Source organism: Melanerpes formicivorus, unplaced genomic scaffold (assembly GCF_026170545.1).
Source record: "Melanerpes formicivorus ecotype bairdi unplaced genomic scaffold, bMelFor1.0.p_v2 SCAF_103, whole genome shotgun sequence".
In the NCBI taxonomy this organism is placed as follows: Eukaryota; Metazoa; Chordata; class Aves; order Piciformes; family Picidae; genus Melanerpes; species Melanerpes formicivorus.
The window spans coordinates 744254-759311 of NW_027142455.1; the positions used below are offsets into that span (position 1 = coordinate 744254).

The 15058-nt window shown below is 63.1% G+C and overlaps 1 protein-coding gene across 1 annotated transcript in view; it reads right to left on the reverse strand.

Annotated features, from left to right (window-relative positions):
• The window catches only part of LRP5 (LDL receptor related protein 5), a 141572-nt gene that overhangs the window by 60315 nt on the left and 66199 nt on the right, over positions 1 to 15058 (reverse strand). Inside the window, exons 6-7 of the mRNA XM_068166684.1 lie at positions 9626 to 10022; positions 6228 to 6399 (exon numbers count right to left, since the gene is read on the reverse strand). Of these exons, the coding sequence (XP_068022785.1) occupies positions 6228 to 6399; positions 9626 to 10022 (569 nt within the window). The remainder of the gene's footprint in view (positions 1 to 6227; positions 6400 to 9625; positions 10023 to 15058) is intronic.

A 15058-nucleotide genomic window follows, 5' to 3' on the forward strand; every position in this document is an offset into this window, starting at 1 on the left:
GAGGGGAAGCAGAGGGCAAGAGGAAGTTTGCCCCAGCTCGTCCCTGCCGCAGAGCGTGGCTGGGAGGGGCCCCCCCAGAGCCCTGCCCCTGGGAAGCACAGCCCCGGGGGGAGCCCTGGCAGCCGCTGCGTCCCTGCTCATCAGCGCCGCGGGAGCTGAGCGGGGAGAGCCTTTCACTGCCCTGGCTTTGAAGGACCCTGCTGAAGGAGCCCGAGCCAGCGAACACTTGTCAAATGCAAGTTCAAGTGAGAGCCTCTCCTGCCAATGAAGTGTGCAGATGGCTGTGGGGGTCCTGCTGAAGCCTCCCCCCAGCCTCCATTGCCAGGGTCAGCTGGGCTTCAGCACACCTCAGCCTCCGTTCCCACAGGCTGACCCTGCTCCCCCAGGCAAAGGAGGCTGCTTGTGAGTGACTGCTCTCAGCACTGAGGCACTGAGAAAGGCTTCAGAGGCACAAACCATTTTGGTCCCATCCGCACTCCCCACACTGAGCAGAACACTTTCCCACATTGCAGGCAGTGCTGGGAGAGGCAGGGAGGCTGCTGCCTGCCACCTACCCCTCACAGCTTTCCTCCTCCTCAGGGCCCAGGCCAAAGCCTGCAGAGAGCTTTCGGCTGTGTCACAGAAACCAACTTCTGCATCTCTGCCTCTAGCCTGAGGCCTTCAGCAGCACAGCAGCTGTACCTCCCTGCCAGCCTCCTGCTCCCAACATTCAGATCACAGCTCACAACCTAAGGGTGCAGAAATTTCTGCCAACAGATACAGAGCCACAGAAGAGGCCTCCAAGCTCACCCAGCCCAGCCCCCACCCAGCCCTGCAGGCTCAGCACCAAACCATGGCCCTCAGCACCAGGCCCACAGCTGCTGGAACACCCCCAGGCATGGGGACTCCAGCACTGCCCTGGGCAGCCTCTGCCAAGGGCTCAGATCCCTGCCAGGGCAGAAAGATTTCCTCCTCTCCAGCCTCAGCCTCCCCTGGGGCAGCTTGCAACCATCTCCTCTGCTCCTCTCCCTTGGCACCAAGGAGCAGAGGCTGCCCCCTCCTCACTCCAACCTCCCTGCAGGGAGCTGCAGAGAGCAAGGAGCTCTCCCTCAGCCTCCTCTGCTCCAGCCTCAACCCCCCCAGCTCCCTCAGCCCTCCTCTAGCCCAGGGGCTCCAGGCCCTTCTCCAGCCTGGCTGCCCTGCTCTGGACAGGCTCCAGCCCCTCAGGGTCCTTCCTGCAGGAGGGCCCAGAGCTGAGCACAGCACTGCAGCTGTGGCCTCAAATCCCAGTGCTGAGCACAGGGGGATGATCCCCTCCTGGCCCTGCTGCCCACCCTGCTTCTGACCCAAGCCAGGCTGCCTTTGGCTTTCTTGGCCCCCTGGGCACTGCTGGCTCCTGCTCAGTGCCTGCCACCCAACCCCCCCAGGTCCCTCTCCCAGCTGCAGCTTTCCAACCACCCCTCCCCAGCTCTGGAGCTCCCCATGGGGTGGTTGGGAGCCAGGGGCAGCAAACACTGCCCTGGCACAGCCACCCCCAAAGCCTCAGAGAAGCAGCAGCACTGCTGTGAGGTGTGCTGGTGGCAGCAGAGTGCAGCTGCTGTCTGGGTCAGCAGGCAGCTGTGTGGGAAAGCTCAGGGTTCTTCCCGGAAGAGGAGAAAGTAGGGAGGCAAAAGCAACACTGGGAAGAGGATTTCATGGAAGGGGCAAGCTCTCCTACCTCCCTTACCCACGAGCCTGACACAGAACCTCCAAGTGCAGAGACCCACAGAGACACAGCAGGGCTGGCTTGGAAGGGAGCTCAGAGCTCAGCCAGCTCCAGCCCCTGCCATGCCCAGGGACACCTCCCACCAGCACAGGCTGCTCAGGGCCTCATCCAGCCTGGCCCTGAACCCCTCCAGGCAGGAGGCAGCCACAGCCTCCCTGGGCAGCCTGTGCCAGAGTCTCCCCAGCCTCACTCTCAACAATTTCTTCCTCCTCTCCACTCTCAGTCTCCTCTCTCCCAGCTCAAAGCCATTGTTCCACAGCCTGGCACTCCCAGCCCTTGTCCAGAGTCCCTCCCCAGCTCTCCTGGAGCCCTTCAGGCACTGGGAGGCTGCTCTGAGGTCTCCCTGCAGCCTTCTCTTCTCCAGGCTGCACAGCCCCAGCTCTCCCAGCCTGGCCCCACAGGGGAGGTTCTGCAGCCTCTGCTCCTCTTGGTGGCCTCCTCTGGAGCCTCTCCAGCAGCTCCAGGTCCTGCTTGTGCTGGGGGCCCCAGAGCTGGAGGCAGTGCTGCAGGTGGGGGCTGAGCAGAGCAGAGCAGAGCAGAGGGGCAGAATCCCCTCCCTGTGCTGCTGCTCTCCCTGCTCTGGCTGCAGCTCAGCACTCAGCTGGCTCTGGGCTGCCAGGGACCACTGCTGGCTCCTGGGAGTTTGTCACTGACTGACAGCCCCAAGGCCTTCTCCTCCAGGCTGCTCTCAGCCACTCCTCACCCAGCCTGGATCTGAGCCTGGATTGCCCTGCCCCTGGTGCAGGTTTCCAGCACCCATGGAACCAGCAAGCGGACACAGAGTGGCTTACTGTGCTGCAGCCCAGCCATCAGGCTGCCACCAAAGGCTACTGGCTTCCACAGGTGCAGAAGGCTTTGCAGCACTGAGCCCAAAGCTCTCTCCTCTGCATGCAGGAAGCTGATCCCAGCAAGGGAAGTGAAGCAGAATCCCCTCCCTGGCCTGTGGAAGAGGTGATCTGGAGCCAGAGAACCTAAGATAATTGTGCAGGGAGAAAGCAGAGCCTCAGGCAGCTCAGACTGAGAATGATTCAGCTCTGCAGTTTAATACATCCTCAGGGTTTCCTCCTGACAAATCTAGCAGGAGCTGCACCTACAGAAGCCCTTCCTCAGCACCCCACCAGACCCAATTTAGAAGCTGGCTGCCAGCTGCTTGCTTTTTCAGTCACCCCTTCAAACAAAGGTAGTACAAAGCAGAGAGTCCCTGGGAATGGAGAGGAGCTGAAGCCTTCAAGGCTACACAACAACCTTCCCACAGCAGAGATGGCTGCAGGTGAATCTCAGGAGGTAGTGGCACAGATTGCACTGAGGAAGGGATCAAAGGGGAGGTGAAGCTGGCAGCTGCCATGCTGTGGGTTCCTCACCCTGAAGCTGATGGGGCCAGCACCAGGCTGGGGGCACAGCAGTCAGGGAGGATCCCTGCTGAAGTGCATCCTGAGGAGGGTCACCCCTGAACCACTGGCTGGGAGGTTTCTGCTGGTGCACTGAGTGTCCCAGCTGACACAGGCCAGATCCCCTCCTGTGGGCTCCACCTGGGACTGCCTCCACACTCAGCACCACAGATCACTGAGGCCAGGCTGGAGGAGACCCCAAGGATCACCTGGGCCAACCTTTTGTGCTGCCAGCCTGGTTTTGCTCTGCCTCTTCCCTGCTTATTCACAGTGCTGGAGGCAAGGCCAGCCACCATGACCCTTGCACTTGGAACACTTGGGTTTAGCTCCTGGAAACTGGGAACAGAGGTGGGGGGGAGGTTCATCCAACACCTCAGCACAGCCCTGAAGCCTTTTTGCCCCAGAAGAGATTTGCCTTGGCTGTGGGAACTCCCCTGCTGCTCAGTCAGCCCTCCTTGCAGCTGCCTTTGCCCACAGGGCCCACAGCACGGAGCCAGGACCTGGCCCCTGGACTTGCAAGGCACCTGGAAGGGCTCAGCTGAAGGGACTGAAATGTGCTGCTGGCACCAGGTGCTGCTGGGGACACACAGCAGGGAGCTTGTGGCTGGCACAGCTGCCTGCAGCACTGAAGTCTGCACAGCCCTGTCCCCTGTGCTGCTGCAGTTCAGCCAAGAGGTGACACAGGTGACTGGCTGAGGCTAGGGCCTCACCCAGCTGTGGGGTACCTGCACCCCCAGCACAAGAGAGACAGAGCAGAGCCCAGGGGCAGGATCCCCTCTGCTGCCCTGCTGCAGCTCTGCCTGCAGCCCAGCACACAGCTGCCTGAGGGCTGCAAGAGGCACTGCTGGCTCCTGGGAGCTGCTCAGCACCTAAGGCTGTCATCTGCCCTTGAGATCCAGGAGCTCCTGTACTGCTTGGCTCTCTAACCACCTCTGCTCTCATCTGGCAACACAAACACACACTGGGGGAAGGATCTCCATCAAGAGAGACTCAAAACAGGGCCTCTGAAATACACTTGGAGACAACTGAGGCTTGGAGCTCTGCAGAGCAAATCAGCACAAGGCAGAAATTAGTTTTTCTCCCTGGGATTTGCCATTGTCAGTGAATCAGCCCAGAGCTTCTCCTCAGCACTCTGTGACACCATGCAGGCTCTGGATCCCTCTGCTGGGACAGGGCAGAGAACACACAAAGCTGTGTCTGCTAGGGGAGAACACTCACAGTTAGGAACTGCACTGGCTGGGAGGGAGCCTCCAAGGGCATCCTGTGCCACCCCCTGCCATGGGCAGTAGGGACAGCTCCAGCCAGAGCCCAGAGCAGGCTGCCCAGGGACACAGCCAGGCTGAGCCTGAATGGCTCCAGGGATGGAGCCTCAACCACCTCCCTGGGCAGCCTGGGACAGAGTCTCCCCAGCCTCCCTGGGCACAACTCCCTCCTGAGCTCCAACCTGACTCTGCCCTGCTCCAGTTCCACAGCCCTGCCCCTTGGCCTATCCCCACAGCCCCTCCTGAGCAGTCCCTCCCCAGCCTGCCTGCAGCTCCCCTGCAGATATTGAACTGCAGCTGAGGTCTCCCTGCAGCCTTCTCCATGCTGAACAGCCCCAGCTCTCCCAGCCTGGCCCCATAGCAGAGCTGCTCCAGCCTCTGAGCATCTCTGTGGCCTGCTCTGGAGCCTCTCCAGCAGGTCCAGGTGTCTCTTGTGCTGGGTGCCCCACAGCTGCCCCAGCCCTGCAGGTGAGGTCTCCCCAGATGTGCACACTGGATACTGCAATGTCCAGGCCAAGCTTGGAAGGGTAACTGCTGCAGCTGGAGGGAGCAGGGCAGCAAAGGGTAACTGCTGCAGCTGGAGGGAGCAGGGCAGCAAAGGGTAACTGCTGCAGCTGCAGGGAGCAGGGCAGGAAGGGTAACTGCTGCAGCTGGAGGGAGCAGGGCAGCAAAGGGTAACTGCTGCAGCTGGAGGGAGCAGGGCAGCAAAGGGTAACTGCTGCAGCTGGAGGGAGCAGGGCAGGAAGGGTAACTGCTGCAGCTGGAGGGAGCAGGGCAGGAAGGGTAACTGCTGCAGCTGCAGGGAGCAGGGCAGGAAGGGTAACTGCTGCAGCTGGAGGGAGCAGGGCAGGAAGGGTAACTGCTGCAGCTGCAGGGAGCAGGGCAGGAAGGGTAACTGCTGCAGCTGCAGGGAGCAGGGCAGCAAAGGGTAACTGCTGCAGCTGGAGGGAGCAGGGCAGGAAGGGTAACTGCTGCAGCTGCAGGGAGCAGGGCAGGAAGGGTAACTGCTGCAGCTGCAGGGAGCAGGGCAGCAAAGGGTAACTCAACCATTTCTTCCTCCTCTCCACTCTCAGTCTCCTCTCTCCCAGCTCAAAGCCATTGTTCCTCAGCCTGGCACTCCCAGCCCTTGGCCAGAGTCCCTCCCCAGCTCTCCTGGAGCCCTTCAGGTACTGGGAGGTTGCTCTGAGGTCTCCCTGCAGCCTTCTCTTCTCCAGGCTGCACAGCCCCAGCTCTCCCAGCCTGGCCCCACAGGGGAGGTTCTGCAGCCTCTGCTCCTCTTGGTGGCCTCCTCTGGCCCCTGTCAGACACTGTGACAGCTAGAGTTTGTCACCCAGCTTTTCACAACTCTGTGACCAGGGTGTCCCCTCCTGGAGTGCTGTCACAGCTGGCAGCACATGGAAACTCCCTTCCTGCCCACCCAGCTGGGCACTACATCACCAGTGAGCTGCTGAAATCTGCCTCTCTAGGGCCACCTTGCCTGCATGGGGTCTCTGTCATGCAGCCACTGTGGATGCCAGCTCACAGCATCACACACAAGCCAAAGCTCCTTTGGAAGAGGTTGTGCTGGCAGGGGGGCATCTGCTGCCAAAGCCTGAGGTAAACCCTGAGACTTCAAGCTCTGAATGTCACTTGTGGCAGTGCAGACACACCAAACACAGCACTGCCTGCCCAGGCTCTGAACCAATGCCCATTTCTCCCTCCTCCTGCAACATCCTGTAAAGACCAGGTGAAGGAAAGCCCTGAGTCCTCCCCAGGTGGCTAAGCCAAGACACAGCCCCCCTGGCAGCAGCCCTGTCCTCCCCAGGGTGCCTCACAGATGGCTCTCTTACTCACCTCGATTTTATCTGTCTTGGCATCCCCCCAGTAGAGCTTCTGCTTCTCCAGATCCAGGGCCAGGCCATTGGGCCAGCCCAGGGAGGTGTTGACCAGAACCCTCCTCTCTGAGCCATCCAGGTAGGCACACTCTATCTTTGGGCTCTCACCCCAGTCTGTCCAGTACATGTAGCTGTGAAAGAAGGCAAAACAGTGTCAGCAGCTCTGCCAAGAGCTTCCCTCTGCCCCAGCTGCACCCCCAAGCCAGCCTGAACAGTGGCATCAGTGATGGCAACAGAAAGCTTCAGCACTACACAGAATCACAGAACCACAGAGTGCTCTGGGCTGGAAGGGAGCTCCAGAGCTCAGCCAGCCCAAGCCCTGCCCCCAGCAGGGACATCCTCCCCTGGAGCAGGCTGCCCAGAGCCCTCTCCAGCCTCCCCTGGAACAGCTCCAGGGATGGAGCCTCAGCCACCTCCCTGGGCAGCCTGCTGCAGTGTTCCAGCAGCCTCCTGGGGCAGAACTTGTTCCTCACATCCAATCTCCATCTGCTCTGCCCCTGGTCCTGTCCCTGCAGGCCTTTGGGCACAGTCTCTCTGCAGCCTTCTTGTAGCCCCTCCAGGTCCTGGAAGCCATTGAAACAACTGCAAAGATGCAGTGGCCCAAAGCTGTCACAGGGAGGGCAACACTGAAGGTGCAGAGAAGACAATTCAGCACTTTGCAGAATGGGTTGGGCTGGAAGGGAGCTCAGAGCTCAGCCAGCTCCAGCCCCTGCCATGGGCAGGGACACCTCCCAGCAGCACAGGCTGCTCAAGGCCTCATCCAGCCTGGCCCTGAACACCTCCAGGGTGCACACCCAAAGCACAGGTTCAGAGCAGGACATTCTCCTCAGATGTCATCTGCTGTGCACAGAACTCAGGGGATGAAGCAAGGGCCAGGCAGTGTCCTGCCTGCAGTGTCTGTCCTGAGCTTGAGGATGGTGGCAGCAGGGTTGAGTGCCTGTGGGTAAGAGGTCAGGGGAAGGCCAATGAGGCAGCTGTCCCGGTGGGACTCTGTTCCAGACCACCCAAGCAGGATCATGAGGCAGCCAGGAGGAGTCTGGTGATGGCTGCCTGCTGCCTGGTGCAGGACTTCAGCTCCCCTGACCTCTGACAGGAACAGCACCCAGTGAGCAGCACAGGAGGCTCCTGGGGTGTGTGGAGGAGACCTTGCTGGCACAGCTGGTGAGGGACAGTGCCTGCTGCACCTGCTGCTCCTGAGCAGAGAGGGACTGCTGGGGTGTAGAAGTGGGAGGCCACCCTGGGCACAGCAGGCAGGAGATGGCAGTGTTCACTTCCTGGGGAAGTAAGGAGGGGCTCCAGCAGAGCTGCAGCTGGGACTGCCAGCAGGCAGACCTGGGCCTGCTTCAGAGACAGGAGGCCCTTGGGAGGCAGCCCTGAGGAGCAAGGAGTGCAGGAAGGCTGCACAGGGCTCAGAGGGAAGCCCTAAGGGTGCAGGAACAGGCTGTGTCCATCTGCCCAAGCTGAGTCAGAGGGAAGGGGCCTGGCTGAGCAGAGAGGGTTGGGTGCTGCTGGGGCACAGTATGAGTCTGGGGACACTGGGAGAAGGGGCAGGACACTCAGGAGGACAATAAGGCTGTTGTGAGCTGGACAGGGAGAAAAGGAGAAGGGCCAAGGCTCAGCTGGACATGAGCCTGGGTTCAGCTGCTCAGGAGAACAGGAAATGCTGCTGCAAAGCCACTGGCAACAGCAGGAGGGCTGAGGAGACTCTCTGGCCTCTCCTGGGGGCAGGGGGGGAGAGTGGCCAAGGGTGAGGACGAGGCTGAGGGACTCAGCACCTTCTCTGCCTCAGCCTTCAGCAGCCAGGCAGTTGCTCACTGGGTACCCAGCCCACTGAGCTGGAGGGTGGGCAGCAGAAGCCCCTCCAGTCCCAGAGGAGATGGCTGTGACCTGCAGCACCACTCAGGCACACACAGGGCTGGAGGGCAAACACCCAAGGGTGCTGAGGCTGGTGCTGAGGCTGCTGCTGGAGGTGCTCACCAGCCCCTTCCCAGCATTTCCCAGCAGCCCTGGCTGAGTGGGGAGGTCCCAGGTGAGAGGAGATAGCAGAGTGCCCCCCATGGACAGGAAGGGCTGGAAGGAAGGCAGTGGAACTCCAGAGCTGTGAGCGTGGCCCTGGTGCTGGGAAGGTCCTGGAGCAGCTCCCCTGCAGGGTCACCATGCAGCAGGTGCAGGGCAGCAGGCCCAGCAGGTCCTGCCCCACCAACCTGAGCCACAGCAAGGGGGCTGTGAGGGGGTGAGGGCCAGGCTGGGGCTGATCTGCACTGCAGTGAAGCCTTGGCCATCCCACAGCATCCCTCTGCAGAGCCTGGCTGCCCTTGGCCTGGCTGGGGTAGGGGCTTGACTGGGTGGCAAGGAGTGGTGGGGAAGGGAGGAGACTGCAGGGGGTGCTGCCCAGGGCTCAGTGCTGGGGCAGTGCTCTGCAGTGTCTGTCACAAGCTGGGTGAGGGGCTCGAGGCAGCCTCAGCTCTGTGCAGCTGACACTGGGCTGGAGGTCAGTGCTGAGCTGCTGGAGGGTTGGAGGCTCTGCAGAGGGACCTGGCCAGGCTGCAGTCAGCTGTGTGAGGTTCAGCAGGGCCAAGGGCTGGGTCCTGCCCTTGAGTCACAACCACCCCAGGCAGGCTCCAGGCTGGGGCAGAGTGGCTGCAAACTGCCCAGCAGGAAAGGCCCTGGGGGGGCTGGATGCCAGCAGCTGAAGCTGAGCCAGCAGTGCCCAGTGGGCAAGAAGGGCAGCAGCAGCCTGGCCTGGAGCAGCAATGCTGTGGGCAGCAGCAGCAGGGCAGGGATGGTGCCCCTGGGCTGGGCACTGGGGAGGCCACAGCTGCAGGGCTGGGTTCAGCTCTGGGCTCCTCACTCCCAGAAGGACATTGAGGGCTGAGCAGGGCCAGAGAAGGGCAACAGAGCTGGGGAAGGGTCTGGAGAGCAGGGCTGGGGAGGAGCAGCTGAGGGAGCTGGGGGTGTTCAGCCTGGAGCAGAGGAGGCTGAGGGAGACCTCATTGCTCTCTGCAGCTCCCTGAGAGGAGGCTGGAGGGAGCTGGGGGCTGGGCTCTGCTCCCCAGTCCCAGGGGATAGAAGGAGAGGAACTGGCCTGGGATTGTGCCAGGGGAGGCTTGGGTTGGAGAGGAGGAGAAATGTCTTTGGTGTCAGAGTGGTCAGGGCCTGGCAGAGGCTGCCCAGGGGGGTGGTGGAGTCCCCATGCCTGGGGCTGTGTCCATGGCAGCTGGGGCCAGGGTTGGTGGCCATGGTGGTGCAGGGCTGCCGTCGGCCTGGATGATCTCAGAGGCCCTTCCCCACTCAGGCACTCGAGCCCTGCAGCTGCTCAGCGTTGGCAGATGCCAGGCTGGGGCTGGGCACACTCACCCCAGCAGGGGGTTGAGGACGATGGCTCTGGGCTCGTCCAGGCTGTCGGAGACCAGCACCCTGCGGGCGCTGCCGTTCAGCCGCGTCACCTCGATGCGGTCGGTGCCGGTGTCGGTCCAGTACAGGTTCCTGGCCACCCAGTCCACGGCGATGCCGTCGGGGTGGTTGATCTCGGCGGTGAGCAGGGTCTGGGCGCCGGAGCCGTCCAGCCGCGCCCGCCGGATGGCGCGCACGTCGTCGTCCGTCCAGTAGAGGAAGCCCTCGGCCGGGTCGTAGTCGATGGCGATGGCGTGCCGGATGTTGTCGATCTGCAGGATGATGTCGGTGAAGTCCGGCGTGTCCAGCGAGATCCGCCGCAGGTCCGTCCTCCGGGCGAGCAGCAGCACCTCCTCCGCCCCTGGGGAGAGAGCCCTGCGTGTGCCACCCGCTGCTGGCGCTGCCCGCTCTGCCGGCGGGCTCTGCCCAGCCCTGCCCTGCCCAGCCCTGCCCAGCGGGCTCTGCCCTGCCCTGCCCAGCCCTGCCCAGCCCTGCCAGCGGGCTCTGCCCTGCCCTGCCCAGCCCCGCCAACGGGCTCTGCCCTGCCCAGCCCTGCCCAGCCCGGCCCTGCCCTGCCCAGCCCTGCCAGCGGGCTCTGCCCTGCCCTGCCCAGCCCTGCCCAGCGGGCTCTGCCCTGCCCTGCCCAGCCCTGCCCAGCCCTGCCCAGCAGGCTCTGCCCTGCCCTGCCCAGCCCTGCCCAGCCCTGCCCAGCGGGCTCTGCCCTGCCCTGCCCAGCCCTGCCCAGCGGGCTCTGCCCTGCCCTGCCCAGCCCCGCCAACGGGCTCTGCCCTGCCCAGCCCTGCCCAGCCCGGCCCTGCCCTGCCCAGCCCTGCCAGCGGGCTCTGCCCAGCCCTGCCCAGCCCTGCCCAGCGGGCTCTGCCCTGCCCTGCCCAGCCCTGCCCAGCGGGCTCTGCCCTGCCCTGCCCAGCCCCGCCAACGGGCTCTGCCCTGCCCAGCCCTGCCCAGCCCGGCCCTGCCCTGCCCAGCCCTGCCAGCGGGCTCTGCCCTGCCCTGCCCAGCCCTGCCCAGCGGGCTCTGCCCTGCCCTGCCCAGCCCTGCCCAGCAGGCTCTGCCCAGCTCTGCCCTGCCCAGCCCTGCCCAGCGGGCTCTGCCCTGCCCTGCCCAGCCCTGCCCAGCGGGCTCTGCCCTGCCCTGCCCAGCCCCGCCAACGGGCTCTGCCCTGCCCAGCGGGCTCAGCCTGGCTCTGCCCTGCCCAGGCCAGCCCTGCCCAGCGGGCTCTGCCCAGCTCTGCCCTGCCCAGGCCAGCCCTGCCCAGCGGGCTCTGCCCAGCTCTGCCCTGCCCAGCCCCGCCAGCGGGCTCTGCCCTGCCCAGCCTAGCGGGCTCGACCTGGCCCGACCTTGCCCTGCCCAGCCCTGCCCAGCGGGCTCTGCCCTGCCCAGCCCTGCCAGTGGGCTCTGCCCTGCCCAGCGGGCTCAGCCTGGCTCTGCCCTGCCCAGCCCAGCCCTGCCCAGCGGGCTCTGCCCTTCCCAGTGGGCTTGGCCCAGCTCTGCCCTGCCAGCCCTGCCCAGTGGGCTCTGCCCTGCCCAGCAGGCTCAGCCTGGCTCTGCCCTGCCCAGCCCAGCCCTGCCCTGCCCTGCCCTGCCCAGGGGCCTCTGCCCTGCCCTGCCCAGGGGGCCTCTGCCCTGCCACTGCCAGCCACAGCACAGCCACCTGCCCCCAGGCAGGGCTCACTGCTGGGTGTCTCCCCCCGGCTAGCTGAGGTGCTGGCACCCTCTGCACAAGGGCAGCACCTTCCTGCTGCCCTCCTGAGCTAAGATGAAACACAGCATGGGTTGGCCTGGAAGGAAGCTCAAAGCTCAGCCAGCTCCAAGCCCCTGCCCTGGCAGGGACCCCTCCCACCAGCACAGGCTGCTCAGGGCCTCATCCAGCCTGGCCCTGAACCCCTCCAGGCAGGAGGCAGCCACAGCCTCCCTGGGCAGCCTGTGCCAGAGTCTCCCCAGCCTCACACTGCAGAACTTCTTCCTCAGCCCCACTCTAACCCTGCTCTGCCTCAGCTCCAAACCATTCCCCCTTGGCCTGGCTCCAGACCCCCTCAGCAGAAGTCTCTCTGCAGCCTTCCTGCAGGATCCCTTCAGCTCCTGGCAGCAGCTCTGAGGTGCCCCTGGAGCCTTCTCCTCTGCAGGCTGCACAGCCCCAGCTCCCTCAGCCTGTGCTCCCAGCAGAGCTGCTCCAGCCCTGGCAGCATCTTTGTGGCCTCCTCTGGACTCTCCCCAGTTTTTTTCCTATTCCTACAGAGCATCTTGGAAAGATAAAGGCCAGGCAGTGGCAAACAGTGGCCAGGTGCTGCTGGCAGCCCCTGCACTCTGACAGCTCCAGGATGCACCCAGCACAGGGCACTTCCTGAGCTGCTGCCTAGGCAGGAAAGCAGCCCCAGGTCTGTGCTGCTGCCCTCACCCTGCACAGCCAGGATTACCCCAGGAGGAGCAGTCCTGGGGCTGAGCTGGCATCTTGGGATTCAAAAACACTTCCAAGCCAAGACATCATAGAGAGAACCAGGTAAGCACAAAGGGAGGATCTTTGAAACACAGAACTGTTGGAAGGGACCTCTAAGGCCACTGTGTCCAACCAGCCCCACCCTGGCCCCCAAACCCTGGCCCCAGGAGCCATGGCCACAGGAACCCCTCCAGCCATGGGGACTCCACCACCTCCCTGGGCAGCCTCTGCCAGGCCCTGACCACTCTGACACCAAAGACATTTCTCCTCCTCTCCAACCCAAGCCTCCCCTGGCACAATTCCAGGCCAGTTCCTTTCCTTCTATCCCCTGGGACTGGGGAGCAGAGCCCAGCCCCCAGCTCCCTGCAGCCTCCTCTCAGGGAGCTGCAGAGAGCAATGAGGTCTCCCTCAGCCTCCTCTGCTCCAGGCTGAACACCCCCAGCTCCCTCAGCTGCTCCTCCCCAGCCCTGCTCTCCAGACCCTTCCCCAGCTCTCTTGCCCTTCCCTGGCCCTGCTCCAGCCCTCAGGGTCCTTTTTTACACCACAGGACTCTTACCAAACACACACCTCCAGCCCTGGACATTCCGAGCAGGTGAAGAGAGGAAGTGTTCAGGTGCACCCCACTCCTCCCCCCATCCCCTTGGAAGCTGGCAAGAGATCCCTCCCCTGGGTAATTTGTGCCAGCATCCTGGGGTTTATTACAGCACTGAGTTGGTTAGAAGCAGATTTGGGTCAATGAACAAATTTCTGGTGAAGAGAAGAGCTGGCAGCAGGCTGTGAGCACAGCACTGAGAGGTGAGGAGCTGCCCCTGGCTCCTTCCTGGCCAGCCATGCAGGGCTGGCTCCTGGGGTTTACCTGCAGCCCACGTGGGTTTGGGTTGTTAACAGTGGCAGTGATCTCCTCCAGGCTCCAGCAAGGCTATGCTGGGACTTGCCCACTGTAAGCCCAGTGCCCTGAGCCTGCCTGCTGGAGCACAGCTCCCTACCCAGGGCTGAGGTGCTGAGGGATTCTCCTAATTCAGTTCATCTTCAGAACCCTCTCTCACCACAGCCACGTCTGTAACCACAGGAGGAAGAGACTGCAGCACAACTGCTAACTGCTACAGCATGGGCACAGCACAGGCAGAATCACTGAATCCATCTGGTTGGCAGAGGCCTCCGAGCTCACCCAGCCCAGCCCCCACCCAGCCCTGCAGGCTCAGCACCAAACCATGGCCCTCAGCACCAGGCCCACAGCTGCTGGGACACCCCCAGGCATGGGGACTCCAGCACTGCCCTGGGCAGCCTCTGCCAAGGGCTCAGATCCCTTCCAGGGCAGAAAGATTTCCTCCTCTCCAGCCTCAGCCTCCCCTGGGGCAGCTTGCAACCATCTCCTCTGCTCCTCTCCCTTGGCACCAAGGAGCAGAGGCTGCCCCCTCCTCACTCCAACCTCCCTGCAGGGAGCTGCAGAGAGCAAGGAGCTCTCCCTCAGCCTCCTCTGCTCCAGCCTCAACCCCCCCAGCTCCCTCAGCCCTGCTCTAGCCCAGGGGCTCCAGGCCCTTCTCCAGCCTGGCTGCCCTGCTCTGGACAGGCTCCAGCCCCTCAGTGGCCTTCCTGCAGGGAGGGCTCAGACCACAAACAGAAGCCTTGCTGGGGGGGAGCAGGGAACACAATCTCCTCCAGCATCACAACTGCAGCAACCAACCAAAGAGTCCTCTTTGTAAACCACAGAGCAGGAAAGCAGGAGCAGCTTTGTGTCTGCAGTGCTCCCATTGAGAGAGTTAAAAAGTCCAAATTGTTGTTTGAGCTTTCATTCTTCTCTGCCTCTTTTCTTTATTCAGCAGCAGCTTTCTGCAGACCTTCCCCAGAACTTTTCAGGAGGTCTAACATCCATTAAATATCCTGGGCCCCTCAGTTCCAGAAGGACCTCAGGGAACTGCTTGAGAAGGTCCAGCCCAGGGGCACAGAGCTGCTGCAGGCAGTGGAACCTCTCCTGTGAGGCCAGGCTGAGGCAGCTGGGGCTGGGAGCTGGGAGCAGAGCAGCCTGAGGGCTGCCCTCAGTGCTGGGGATAAAGCTGTGCAGGGCTGGAGCCAGGCTCTGCTCAGGGATGGCCAAGGACAGCACAAGGGGCACTGGGGGCAAGCTGGAGCAGAGGAGCTGCCAGGGGAACAGAAGGGAAACCTTTGTCCCTGTGAGGCTGCCAGAGCCTGGAGCAGGCTGCCCAGAGAGGTTGTGGAGTCTCCTGCTCTGGAGCCTTTCCAACCCCTCCTGGATGTGTCCTGGGTGCCCTGCCCTGGGTGCCCTGCTCTGGCAGGGGTTGGGCTGGGTGAGCTCCAGAGCTCCCTTCCAGCCCCTGCTGTTGTGTGCTCAGCCCCCACGGGCAGCAGTGGATTCCCCTACACTATTTTGCAGACTCAGCTTGCCAGGGGCTGGCCCAGCTGATTCCAACTCCTCTATCACCCAGCAAGATTGGGCCTGAGGATCCTTTGGGCCTCTTCCAAGCTGTCCCTCTGTGAGTCTGTGCAAATCCCCTGGCCTGCTCTGCTCAGGGTGCAGAGCAGGATCTGCAGTTAACAGACCCCAAGAGAACAGAGAACAAAATAAACCTCTCAGGGGAGTCTTCCTCCTGCCCTGCAGACTCCATTCTGCCCTGCAGACTCCATTCTGCCTTTGCACTCAGGGACTCCTCTGGGGCAGGCTGAGAGAGCCTCTCTGTGCTGGGCCATGGGGAGCTCCCCTCCCACACCCTGCAGGCAGTCCTGTTGCATCCCCACAGCGGGAGCAGGCCTTGCTGGGAGGCTGTTGGTTTGTGCTGATGACAAATTCCTGCTGGAGCGCTGCAGGAGGCAGCTGAGCTGCTTGCAAGGCTGGCTGCAAGCAGAGGCACCACAGCCAAGCCCTCAGCTCAGCAGCCTGACCAGAGCCTTTGTCACTCTTCCCTCGGCCCACTTCACATCTGACA